At 44.9% G+C, this 12,972-nt stretch overlaps 2 protein-coding genes across 2 annotated transcripts; one reads left to right on the top strand and one right to left on the bottom strand.

Annotated features, from left to right (window-relative positions):
* The first annotated feature begins 1,420 nt into the window (after positions 1-1,420).
* LOC119176686 (tetraspanin-33) lies at positions 1,421-2,263 on the top strand. Its single transcript, XM_037428045.2, has one exon. The coding sequence runs from the start codon at positions 1,421-1,423 to the stop codon at positions 2,261-2,263; it is 843 nt and encodes a 280-aa protein (XP_037283942.2).
* Positions 2,264-10,656: 8,393 nt separating this feature from the next.
* LOC119177403 (tetraspanin-33) lies at positions 10,657-11,672 on the bottom strand. Its single transcript, XM_037428884.2, has one exon. It carries the CDS (start codon positions 11,631-11,633, stop codon positions 10,791-10,793), a length of 843 nt encoding a protein of 280 aa, XP_037284781.2. The 5' UTR covers positions 11,634-11,672; the 3' UTR covers positions 10,657-10,790.
* Positions 11,673-12,972: the final 1,300 nt, after the last annotated feature.

Genomic DNA, 12,972 nt, shown 5'->3' with positions numbered 1-12,972 from the left:
AACTTATCGGTGAGTGTTACTTGCAAGACCTGTACGTTCAAACGCTCAGTGCGAACCCACCACATAAAGCAGTTTACATTGAGCGGCGACGAGTGGTTAACAGCCGTCAGCTGCAGGGCTCACACTACGGTGTTTTAACAGTGGTGTATTAAACTAGTGAGCTCCGCCGTTTTCACACTACCAATGGTTGTCTCGGAAAGCGAGAACATAATCGAGCAATGTACAGCGGTTGCCTATTTGCTGTAGTTTCAGTATACAAACGAGCTTTCATTTAGTATGAGCCCGGCCATCGCGTCTCTTTCAGGGAATAGTGTGTAGTGCTGTGCACGACTAAAATAATTCAAAGTAACGAGACCGTGCAGTGCCGGCTAACTGCCATACTTCACTCTTGACGCCTTTTTCTTCTCTCACTGCTTGAATTGGCGACAGTAGCCGCCGTATTCTAGAACATCCCTTTACTCAACGCTTCACCTTCACTTGAGAAAGCCGATGGGAGCGCCGTCTCTAGGCACGGCAAGTCGCTGCATATCAGCGATTATATGCTGCGATTCTTGAGCAGCGCAGCATCATTTTCGGCCGAGCAGCGGCGCAGTGCTCAACTCTGTCAAATGAAGGGTGAAAATGGAGTCGAGGAGCATTTCTGAATACGGGAGTAGAACTTAATGGGCAGTTTTCAGGTCTTTGTCATGTTTAAACTTCTGCAGCAGCTAACAATGCAGCAGTACAGAGTGCCTGCTTTTCAGGAAGGTGAAGGAGCGGCGACTATAGCGTGCAAAATGCGAGATTAGCACCCAAAGGAACACGTGCACCGTGCGCGCAATGGGAAAACCCAGCAAGCGTGGCCTATCCTAGTGACCAGTGTTTTGCCCTCTTTCCGCTAGTGCTGCTATCGGGGCTGAGCAAACTTGAGCCTGGCTTCCTTATGGGGAAGCATCACTGCAACGCTTCTAGATGCGATGCGCCATGATGTGGTGGTGGCGTTGCTTCGAGCCACGCAAAAAGAGCACGAAGGAATGAATTTAAGAGCATACAATATTTTAGTGGGCAACACGTCTATCGCATCTTTGAGGAAAGCACTCGGAAGCACGTGTGGCGCAAGCAGCGCAACCCTTTATGAAGCGTCGCATCGTGACCATTCCCTAAACTAAGGCGGACCGACCATTCCGGTTGATACGCGCGCGTTCACACTGACATTGAAATAAAGGTGGCATTGGCGTGACCATCACTCTGCAAATGCACGAACATGGTGTTACTATCATGCGCGTCGCTTCTACCGCCCTACTGTTTAAAAGTAGGAACTTAGCAGCAGTGTCAGAAAGCCAAAAAAAAAAAAAACTAAATGCGCATGCTCAATATTCTCTTCAAATAGAGCCATCAACCCGCCCACTCCACACAGTGTTACTGCACGCGAACACTTGCCATGTCTGTCCGTCTTATTCTCAAAGGACTGCTGTTCATTATGAACGTTATCTACTGGCTTATAGGTGGTGTAACTGCACTTACGGGCGGCTACCTCCTAACAGTCAAAGTACGAATTTTGCGCCGTTACGTGGACCTGACCTTCGACCCTGCTGTCTTCTTCATAGTCGTTGGCTGCCTGGTTTTCATCATAGCTGCACTCGGATGCGTAGGAGCTCTGCGCGAGAACAAGAACTTCCTGTGTCTCTACGGATTCTCGCTGTCCGCCATCGCTGTCGCGGTCGTCCTCGTGGCCGTGCTCGCCTTCGTGTGGTCCACCTCGACGCCGCCAAATAGATCAGGTGTCGAGAATATCTTGAGGCGAGCCGTCGTAATCTACAGGGATGATCCTGACATGGAACACCTCATCAACACGCTCCAGGCTTCGCTTCGGTGCTGCGGTATCTCCTCCCGGGGCTATCTGGACTGGCACCACAACGCGTACTTCCACTGCTCTCGGTGGAACCCGAGCCGGGAGCGCTGTGGCGTGCCTTATTCTTGCTGCAGGGAGCAGAGACGCCTGCCCAATGTGATGTGCGGCTATGGCGTGACGGACACAACTAAACGGACGTTGCATTCAGTGGAGCCTGTGATATACACGGAGGGCTGCCTGAAAGCAGTGATCGCCTTGGCGAGAGAAAGCTCGGTGCTGGTCAGTGCGTTGTCAGCTGTGACAGTCGGATCACTGGCGGTAGGCATCGCGGGTTCTTGGCTTCTGATGAAGTCGATAACAAGCGAGAGAAAGGTGGCGATGAGAGAACGAACCACTTCTGCTGCAACGTCACAGCCAGAGTCGAGCGTCTGAAGGTCTTCATTGTTGAGAGTATCTGCCGAGATGCAGAGATGGTGGTTTAGCTTTCAATGTAAAGATAATTTTAGTGTGTTTTATTCATGCGTTCTTTTATTTGTAGTGTATCAATAAACTTCTTAAAATTGGTCTTTCCTTTTCTTGGGAAATTTCTGAGCTTGTTCTGTATTTACTAGTGATTTTAAGTGCGAAGCATTCCTTGGCAAGGCAAACTGCTATTTTGAGCATCTATATCTACATATATCTGTATCTAGCCGCATATATACGTTTGCGCAGTAGGGTATGGAGATAGCATATGAACACGACTGTCTAGCAGTCACATGATTAGTTTGAACATCTTGACGTGCACTTGATAAAACCATTGTTCTGTTCTCACGTATGGCAGATGCCCGTATACCACGGGCGGCAGTATGCACGTATGCGTCACAAGTTTTTTACGTTCTCCACATAACCAGTGATGTCGCGGACATACATTGCTTATTTAAACGTCAAAGAGCAAAGAAATCGATGCATCAGTCACGTTGACCCAAAAACTGCAAAAAATTGAAATCGGTATGGCAATAGAAATCGAGCCAAGGCATTGTGTGTCAGTCAAGTATTTCAGAACAGGGCCGCGCCATGCCTTGAAACTGCTTTAGACCAAGTCCGCACGCAAGCGTTATGTGTGTTGATTGATTTATATGTAGGGTTTAACATCCTTAAATCGCCATATGATTATTAGGGACGCGGTAGTGGAGGGCTCCGGAAATTTAGACCACCTGGGGTTCTTTAGCGTACGCCCAAATCTGAGCACACGTGCCTACAAAATTCCCGACTCCATCGTAAATGCAGCCGCCACAGCCGAGATTAATCCCGCGACCTGCGGGTCAGCAGCCGAGTACTTTAGCCACTAGACCACCACCGCGGGGCAAGAGTTATGTGTGTGCAACTTCAATTGTGATAGCAGTGCTAGCTATCTGTTTTTTTTTCTGAAAAAGTAATGAGCTATGCTTATGCGCTCCACTGCTATGATACGGGCGTGCTGTCGGATTAATGTCAATTTCGGACCCAGTGTTGCCTCCTCTGTTATATAACAGTCCAATGAACGCTACACATTTTATTTATAATATACGGCAGACCACGATTCTGTGTTTGTAGGAAGGGCACTGATTTTAAATACAGAACAAGAAGTGAAATACAAAATATGAATACATTTAGTCCAAACAATATACAAAAACCTCAGACATAATGCAGAAAGAACCCTAATATGTTAACAAGAAATTCTACATCACACCAATATATAATTACGACAATATGAAGATAATAGGAATCAGACACAATGAGTACAAAAAATACGGTGATACAAAGAATAAGACAGGGGTAATGAGCTACTGTAGGAAGGTTCATTCCTAGAGTTTCATTCTGACACAATGTTCTCGGAAAGAAAGAACATTTGTGAGCATCTGTCCTTGCAAAATGAGGGGCTAAAGCATGTGTGTCATCATCACAGATACGCCTCGTGAACAGGGGAGACACATATAACACATGGTCTATGAATAATTCAAAATTAATTATAGCTTGTAGAAAGTTTAGGCGCAGCATCTGGCGGCGTATTTCCAGCAGCCGTATGTCAATTTCTGTCATGAGCAGTGTGGGAGAATTGGTGTGCTCAAACTTAGAGTAAATAAACAGAACACCTTTTCTCCGAATTATATATAATATTTTAATGTTGTGTCTAGTGCATCCCAATAATGCAAGCGTACTCTAACTTAGCGACAAATAGAGTTGCAACAAATAGAGTTGCTACGTGTCCACTACGTCGAAAACCTTGATTTCTGAAAGTGAATATCAACTATGATATTGTTACTACGCCTGTGGAACGCAATATGGGTGCTTTGCTAATTTTGCAGCTTACGAAGGAAAATTGTGGCTTCACTTTTTTATGCCTGGGAAGTTTTAAACTTTAAAGTGTTTACCGAAATAAATCCTCTCATCTTGGTACAGTGACAAAATTTATTAAGCATGTAGGTTAGCCTATATAGTAGCAATAATTCATTCTTAAGTAAGAAATACTGAAACTATATACTAGAACTTAATATTCATAACCCTAAAGCACAAAAATTTAGTCTGAACCCGCGTGTGGGGTGGACCAATATGAATATTGCGAAATATTAACTTAAATATATGGACGAACAACGTCAAACTGATTCTGCGAAATACGTTACAGTATTCCTGCAGGGTGTAAAACACGTTCTCGCTGGTCACCAGTGGTATAAGCTGCACTCATTGCAGAGTAGAACTTTCTGCTATTGTTTCACCGCCCAGGTTTCGTGTAGTTGCGCGAAATCAAGCCGCTTTGCTTTGTTTATGGCCCTAAGCGAAATATTTTGGGCAGCAGCTCTTCTACTTAGGCCGGCTTCATTGATTCACCGCCTCACAGTAGACATTGAAGCCCTCAGCAGCAGGCTCTGTCTGAGTTCTTGAAGTGACACGCGGGGGCCATTCACAGCAGCCACAACAATCAACAAGTCATCATCCGTTGTGGCTCTTGGTGAACGTCCGTAAGGCACATCCTTGACTCGACCTTCTTTTTGTAAGCCTGTCGAATCCTGTTGACCACTTGGACAGGTCTTCCTGTCAGCTCTCCTATGCTTTTTGGGTGTATTTTTCACAACAAAGTTCAATAATGTTAAGTCGCTCTTTCTTGGGTATACGGGGCATGGTTAACCAGACAAGCAACACAGTGCTTCTCTTTCTGGAAAGAAAAAAAAATCAAAGTGTTCAGCAGACAAGCTCCTGTTTTTTTCAGCTTATTCTGGATGCACCCGGCTGCGGCGGCTGCATTTCCGATGGAGGCGGAAATGTTGTAGGCCCGTGTGCTCAGATTTGAGTGCACGTCAAAGAACCCCAGGTGGTAGAAATTACCGGAACCCTCCACTACGGCGTCACTCATAATCATATGGTGGTTTTGGGACGTTAAACCCCACATATCAATCATTATTTTGGATGCACGCCCCCATCGTCCATGAAAGGGACATGCTGCGGCAGAACACATCATTGACACCATGTATTTTCTGCCGTCTAGAATGAGTGCTAACATCGCTACCGCTGCGTTCATAAACTTTGAAGCGTCACGAGTGCATTTTGGTGCCGGCAGCAAGTCATTTCTGTTGTTATAAAATATTGTCAAGAATAAGCACGTTCAAGCGGTTGTTCTAACATAAATCATTTATGAATTCCTTCCTATTCGTTTTCTTGGGTTAAACCCGCTCAGCTGCTCTGCAGTCACCACTGAGCGCTTTGTTTTATTTAAAGTCAAATAAAGACCACGCATGGTGCATGCTCATTATTGTGTCTTTCTCATCCAAGCTTACTGCGGCATGCACGCACTGAAAAAAACATTTGTGAACGCACACAGCACAACAATGTTTCGAGAGAGCAAACAAGGTACCCTGTCAAATACTGTATTTAGTGTGACATTATCACGAATAACAGCTGAGAATTTGGCGTTGCACGACGTGTAGTGCATCCAAGCAATCAAAGTTGGGCAAGTTGGTACGGCAACATCTGGACATCCCACACAAAAGAAATGACAAACGAAGGCGCATGCGCCAGACCACCTTATTCCATTCTTGAAATGACAATTTAACTGAAAAGATACTTGAATTATTATCCAACAGATTGACGGAAAATGCACTTACACACTCAGCTCCTGCTTTGCGGATCAAAAAAGCTTCATATATTTCACGTGTCCTCTTGTACTTATATCTTGCCATTACTTGGCATTCATCAAACTTCGGAGTGCACCTACAGTCCGCACAGTGACTTGCCAAGTGGATGTCTACTGATCCGCGCATCAGATTTGCGTGCTCCTTAAGGCAATCGTTCAGTGCCCCGTCTGACCGATGTAGTATCGACCACATGATAAATAAATCAGATACCCAATGCCTATAATACATTCTTGAAACATCTTTGCCTGCTTCGTATTCCACCCGACACTAAAAGATCCGTCTTAGTTAACTCTTTTACAAAAAGAGCTCAGCTTGTTTTTTGCCGTGAAGGCAACCTTTACCCCAGTTTTTTCAACGATTCTTTTTAAGCAGTGAGAAACTTTGTGCACATAAGGAATAGCAGACACTTTCGGATTTGGCTCGTCCTGAGATGCGTGCCGTGCTTTCTTGCCCCGCTTCAATGCATTCAGAAGTGATTCTGTTATGCAAGAAAGCAGGTGATCGGAATAGCCTGCTCTCTTAAATCTGTTAACTTGGTTGCCAAAATTGCTCAGAACCTGGTGATTACAAAACCTTGACAATGATTCCTTCATACACGTTTTGGCGATTCCTCGCTTAACAAGCTTGGAGTGCGCTGAACTAAAGTGTAACAGGGCTTTCTTGGAGCGAGGAGTGTATTGCCAGCACACGTGTTCTGGCAGAAACATAAGCTCCAGGTCTAAAAATCTAAGTCTGTTATTGTCAGAGAACTCAGTCGTCAGCTGCAATCGTCGGCGTGCTGCCTTGTGTCGCACTGTTGTGCACTTGAGCGGAATACCTTAGCGGTATGTGTCTCATCAAGATTCGCTTGTATGCGTTTGTCATAACGAGCCAATAAAATGTCACTGAGGACTGGAGCTAAACATTACGCAATACACACGCCCTGTCTTTCAATGTACCATTTGTCTTTTCAGGTGACGAACGTCGACTGCAAAGAAAAGTTGAGAAGTTCAAGGAAGCTTTCTACGTCAGTTCCACAAGGTGTACAAAAACATTCTCATCATAGCGCTGGATTCACTCTTTCACCTCCTCGCACAGAATGTCCTGAGGTAGGGAATAAAATAAGTCCTTAACGTCCACGGAAAAAGCACAAGCACTTCTGGGAACACCTATCACGTAGAAAGTCTGAGATGTGCTGGGGTTTTCTTAGGATGAAGAGATCTTCAATGGTGATGGCTGTAATATGCATTAGTAAATACCTTCCAACAAGTTTTTGCCAAGAGTCACACTCCGATATCATGACTCAAAAAAGACACTGTTTCTTTGTGGATCTTGGCCATGAAGAACACAGAAAGGCTTGTACCTTTACTCGTCCTCACCGACAGGGCCAGTCTAGTGAACCCCGCTATTTCGCACGGCTTCTCAGCTTCTCGTTTTACTTTTAAAAAAACACAAGTGGCTTTCTGGCTGACCATTGCAGGCGTCGTGGCTACTATCCCGACTTTCGCAGCACACAGTTTTTAAAGATAGCGAGGGATAAATGAGAGCGTGGGATTGTAGGGGCTTTTTTCATTAAAGACGCAGGTAATAAATGCGTGAGCAGGCCTTCCATATCTTTGTCTGACGCAAAAATTATGTATCTTAGAGGTTTTGTTTGATTGTCGATTCTTACCTTTTGTGTTCGTGTTCCGTCTTAGACAAGTGTTTCTCACTCATCACGCATGCGTGAGTTTCTTAAGATGTTTTTATTGTTCGTATGGTTTCAAGTTTCTTATTTTCTTTCACTGGTTGAAACCAACCTTGTTATCTTGCGTTTATACTCGTCACAATCACGTGTCTTTCTTTTTATTTTGTGGCACATATATATGCGCAGGTTACGGCCTTGAAGGATCAGTTGTTAGTCAGCGCTTTGTCTCTCTGTCTTTTTTTCCTCGTGTCGTTGTGCTGCCCTTTTCAAAATGAGTAAAGTGTTTCATTCGACTGTTTTTGAGATGCATGAAGTAGACTTTATTTCATACAGTGGTATAGTGTAAATGTTTTTTTTTGAACTTAAAAGCAGCAAAATAATGTGGCCCAGTTGATATCTTATTTACGTTTCTGAAGAGATGCATCAAAGTTATTGGTCGGTTTCTTTTTATACTGTTTCGAGCTTCCTTGTTCTCGTCTAAAGTGCCTAAAAGCTAGAGGACGGCTCGATTGGTGCCTGTTTTAAAGAGAGGAATCGTTTACCGGTATTAAACCATCGGCCAATATCATTAAACTCGTCTTGCTGCAAACTACTTGAGCATAATATTGCCTACTAAATCACAGAGTTTTTGTAAATAAATTCAATTTTAGCAGATCGCCAGCAAAGCTTCAGAAAAGGCTATTGGACTACACCCCAACTGTTAACTGTAGACCATTCATTTGTGAAACGTTTAGATAACAATAGTGAAGTGGGCGCTCTTTTTTTAGATTTGAGGAAGGCATTCGACCACGTGGTTCATTATAAACCTATTCAGCAACTGAGAGACTACAATCTTTTAAGCATTTTAATCTCTTGAATAGCAGCGTATCTTTCAGATCGTGTACAGTTTCTTGCCATTGAAGGTATCACTTCGAGCTGTCTCCCAGTAACAACTGGTGTACCCCAGGGCAGCGTCCTCTAGGAGCTGTTGTTTTTACTTTATATAAATGGCATTGTCACCTTCGTTATGCCAGGTGCACAGTAAGATTGTTTGCGGATGATTTCGTTTCATTCCGGGAAATATCTACAGTGCATGACCAGACAGACCTTTGATGTATAAAACAGCTTGAAGAACATACACTCTTGGTGTGTCAGGCCAGGCATGGTTTCAAACAAGGACAATATTCATATAACATGCAAGAAAATTCCACTAAATTACACCTACACACTGGCCACTTCACCCCTTAGAAAGGTTGAAAATTTCAAATACTTAGACGTAACAGTCACGAACAATTTATCGTGCAACACACACATTAGCAATGTTTGTTCCTGCGCCTTCAGTAAACTTTGCTTCCTAAAACACAAACTTCGAAATTCACCTACCAGCATCTCAGTTATATGTTATTAATCCGACCCAAGTTAGAGTACGCTTGCATTATTGGGATGCACTAGACACAACATTAAAATATTATATATAATTCGGAGAAAAGGTGTTCTGTTTATTTACTCTAAGTTTGAGCACACCAATTCTCCCACACTGCTCATGACAGAAATTGACATACGGCTGCTGGAAATACGCCGCCAGATGCTGCGCCTAAACTTTCTACAAGCTATAATTAATTTTGAATTATTCATAGACCATGTGTTATATGTGTCTCCCCTGTTCACGAGGCGTATCTGTGATGATGACACACATGCTTTAGCCCCTCATTTTGCAAGGACAGATGCTCACAAATGTTCTTTCTTTCCGAGAACATTGTGTCAGAATGAAACTCTAGGAATGAACCTTCCTACAGTAGCTCATTACCCCTGTCTTATTCTTTGTATCACCGTATTTTTTGTACTCATTGTGTCTGATTCCTATTATCTTCATATTGTCGTAATTATATATTGGTGTGATGTAGAATTTCTTGTTAACATATTAGGGTTCTTTCTGCATTATGTCTGAGGTTTTTGTATATTGTTTGGACTAAATGTATTCATATTTTGTATTTCACTTCTTGTTCTGTATTTAAAATCAGTGCCCTTCCTACAAACACAGAATCGTGGTCTGCCGTATATTATAAATAAAATGTGTAGCGTTCATTGGACTGTTATATAACAGAGGAGGCAACACTGGGTCCGAAATTGACATTAATCCGACAGCACGCCCGTATCATAGCAGTGGAGCGCATAAGCATAGCTCATTACTTTTTCAGAAAAAAAAACAGATAGCTAGCACTGCTATCACAATTGAAGTTGCACACACATAACTCTTGCCCCGCGGTGGTGGTCTAGTGGCTAAAGTACTCGGCTGCTGACCCGCAGGTCGCGGGATTAATCTCGGCTGTGGCGGCTGCATTTACGATGGAGTCGGGAATTTTGTAGGCACGTGTGCTCAGATTTGGGCGTACGCTAAAGAACCCCAGGTGGTCTAAATTTCCGGAGCCCTCCACTACCGCGTCCCTAATAATCATATGGCGATTTAAGGATGTTAAACCCTACATATAAATCAATCAACACACATAACGCTTGCGTGCGGACTTGGTCTAAAGCAGTTTCAAGGCATGGCGCGGCCCTGTTCTGAAATACTTGACTGACACACAATGCCTTGGCTCGATTTCTATTGCCATACCGATTTCAATTTTTTGCAGTTTTTGGGTCAACGTGACTGATGCATCGATTTCTTTGCTCTTTGACGTTTAAATAAGCAATGTATGTCCGCGACATCACTGGTTATGTGGAGAACGTAAAAAACTTGTGACGCATACGTGCATACTGCCGCCCGTGGTATACGGGCATCTGCCATACGTGAGAACAGAACAATGGTTTTATCAAGTGCACGTCAAGATGTTCAAACTAATCATGTGACTGCTAGACAGTCGTGTTCATATGCTATCTCCATACCCTACTGCGCAAACGTATATATGCGGCTAGATACAGATATATGTAGATATAGATGCTCAAAATAGCAGTTTGCCTTGCCAAGGAATGCTTCGCACTTAAAATCACTAGTAAATACAGAACAAGCTCAGAAATTTCCCAAGAAAAGGAAAGACCAATTTTAAGAAGTTTATTGATACACTACAAATAAAAGAACGCATGAATAAAACACACTAAAATTATCTTTACATTGAAAGCTAAACCACCATCTCTGCATCTCGGCAGATACTCTCAACAATGAAGACCTTCAGACGCTCGACTCTGGCTGTGACGTTGCAGCAGAAGTGGTTCGTTCTCTCATCGCCACCTTTCTCTCGCTTGTTATCGACTTCATCAGAAGCCAAGAACCCGCGATGCCTACCGCCAGTGATCCGACTGTCACAGCTGACAACGCACTGACCAGCACCGAGCTTTCTCTCGCCAAGGCGATCACTGCTTTCAGGCAGCCCTCCGTGTATATCACAGGCTCCACTGAATGCAACGTCCGTTTAGTTGTGTCCGTCACGCCATAGCCGCACATCACATTGGGCAGGCGTCTCTGCTCCCTGCAGCAAGAATAAGGCACGCCACAGCGCTCCCGGCTCGGGTTCCACCGAGAGCAGTGGAAGTACGCGTTGTGGTGCCAGTCCAGATAGCCCCGGGAGGAGATACCGCAGCACCGAAGCGAAGCCTGGAGCGTGTTGATGAGGTGTTCCATGTCAGGATCATCCCTGTAGATTACGACGGCTCGCCTCAAGATATTCTCGACACCTGATCTATTTGGCGGCGTCGAGGTGGACCACACGAAGGCGAGCACGGCCACGAGGACGACCGCGACAGCGATGGCGGACAGCGAGAATCCGTAGAGACACAGGAAGTTCTTGTTCTCGCGCAGAGCTCCTACGCATCCGAGTGCAGCTATGATGAAAACCAGGCAGCCAACGACTATGAAGAAGACAGCAGGGTCGAAGGTCAGGTCCACGTAACGGCGCAAAATTCGTACTTTGACTGTTAGGAGGTAGCCGCCCGTAAGTGCAGTTACACCACCTATAAGCCAGTAGATAACGTTCATAATGAACAGCAGTCCTTTGAGAATAAGACGGACAGACATGGCAAGTGTTCGCGTGCAGTAACACTGTGTGGAGTGGGCGGGTTGATGGCTCTATTTGAAGAGAATATTGAGCATGCGCATTTAGTTTTTTTTTTGGCTTTCTGACACTGCTGCTAAGTTCCTACTTTTAAACAGTAGGGCGGTAGAAGCGACGCGCATGATAGTAACACCATGTTCGTGCATTTGCAGAGTGATGGTCACGCCAATGCCACCTTTATTTCAATGTCAGTGTGAACGCGCGCGTATCAACCGGAATGGTCGGTCCGCCTTAGTTTAGGGAATGGTCACGATGCGACGCTTCATAAAGGGTTGCGCTGCTTGCGCCACACGTGCTTCCGAGTGCTTTCCTCAAAGATGCGATAGACGTGTTGCCCACTAAAATATTGTATGCTCTTAAATTCATTCCTTCGTGCTCTTTTTGCGTGGCTCGAAGCAACGCCACCACCACATCATGGCGCATCGCATCTAGAAGCGTTGCAGTGATGCTTCCCCATAAGGAAGCCAGGCTCAAGTTTGCTCAGCCCCGATAGCAGCACTAGCGGAAAGAGGGCAAAACACTGGTCACTAGGATAGGCCACGCTTGCTGGGTTTTCCCATTGCGCGCACGGTGCACGTGTTCCTTTGGGTGCTAATCTCGCATTTTGCACGCTATAGTCGCCGCTCCTTCACCTTCCTGAAAAGCAGGCACTCTGTACTGCTGCATTGTTAGCTGCTGCAGAAGTTTAAACATGACAAAGACCTGAAAACTGCCCATTAAGTTCTACTCCCGTATTCAGAAATGCTCCTCGACTCCATTTTCACCCTTCATTTGACAGAGTTGAGCACTGCGCCGCTGCTCGGCCGAAAATGATGCTGCGCTGCTCAAGAATCGCAGCATATAATCGCTGATATGCAGCGACTTGCCGTGCCTAGAGACGGCGCTCCCATCGGCTTTCTCAAGTGAAGGTGAAGCGTTGAGCAAAGGGATGTTCTAGAATACGGCGGCTACTGTCGCCAATTCAAGCAGTGAGAGAAGAAAAAGGCGTCAAGAGTGAAGTATGGCAGTTAGCCGGCACTGCACGGTCTCGTTACTTTGAATTATTTTAGTCGTGCACAGCACTACACACTATTCCCTGAAAGAGACGCGATGGCCGGGCTCATACTAAATGAAAGCTCGTTTGTATACTGAAACTACAGCAAATAGGCAACCGCTGTGCATTGCTCGATTATGTTCTAGCTTTCCGAGACAACCATTGGTAGTGTGAAAACGGCGGAGCTCACTAGTTTAATACACCACTGTTAAAACACCGTAGTGTGAGCCCTGCAGCTGACGGCTGTTAACCACTCGTCGCCGCTCAGT

Source organism: Rhipicephalus microplus, chromosome X (genome assembly GCF_043290135.1).
Source record: "Rhipicephalus microplus isolate Deutch F79 chromosome X, USDA_Rmic, whole genome shotgun sequence".
NCBI lineage: Eukaryota > Metazoa > Arthropoda > Arachnida > Ixodida > Ixodidae > Rhipicephalus > Rhipicephalus microplus.
Note: the sequence above shows the minus strand (reverse complement) of the source record. Positions and strands in the feature narration are given on the sequence as shown.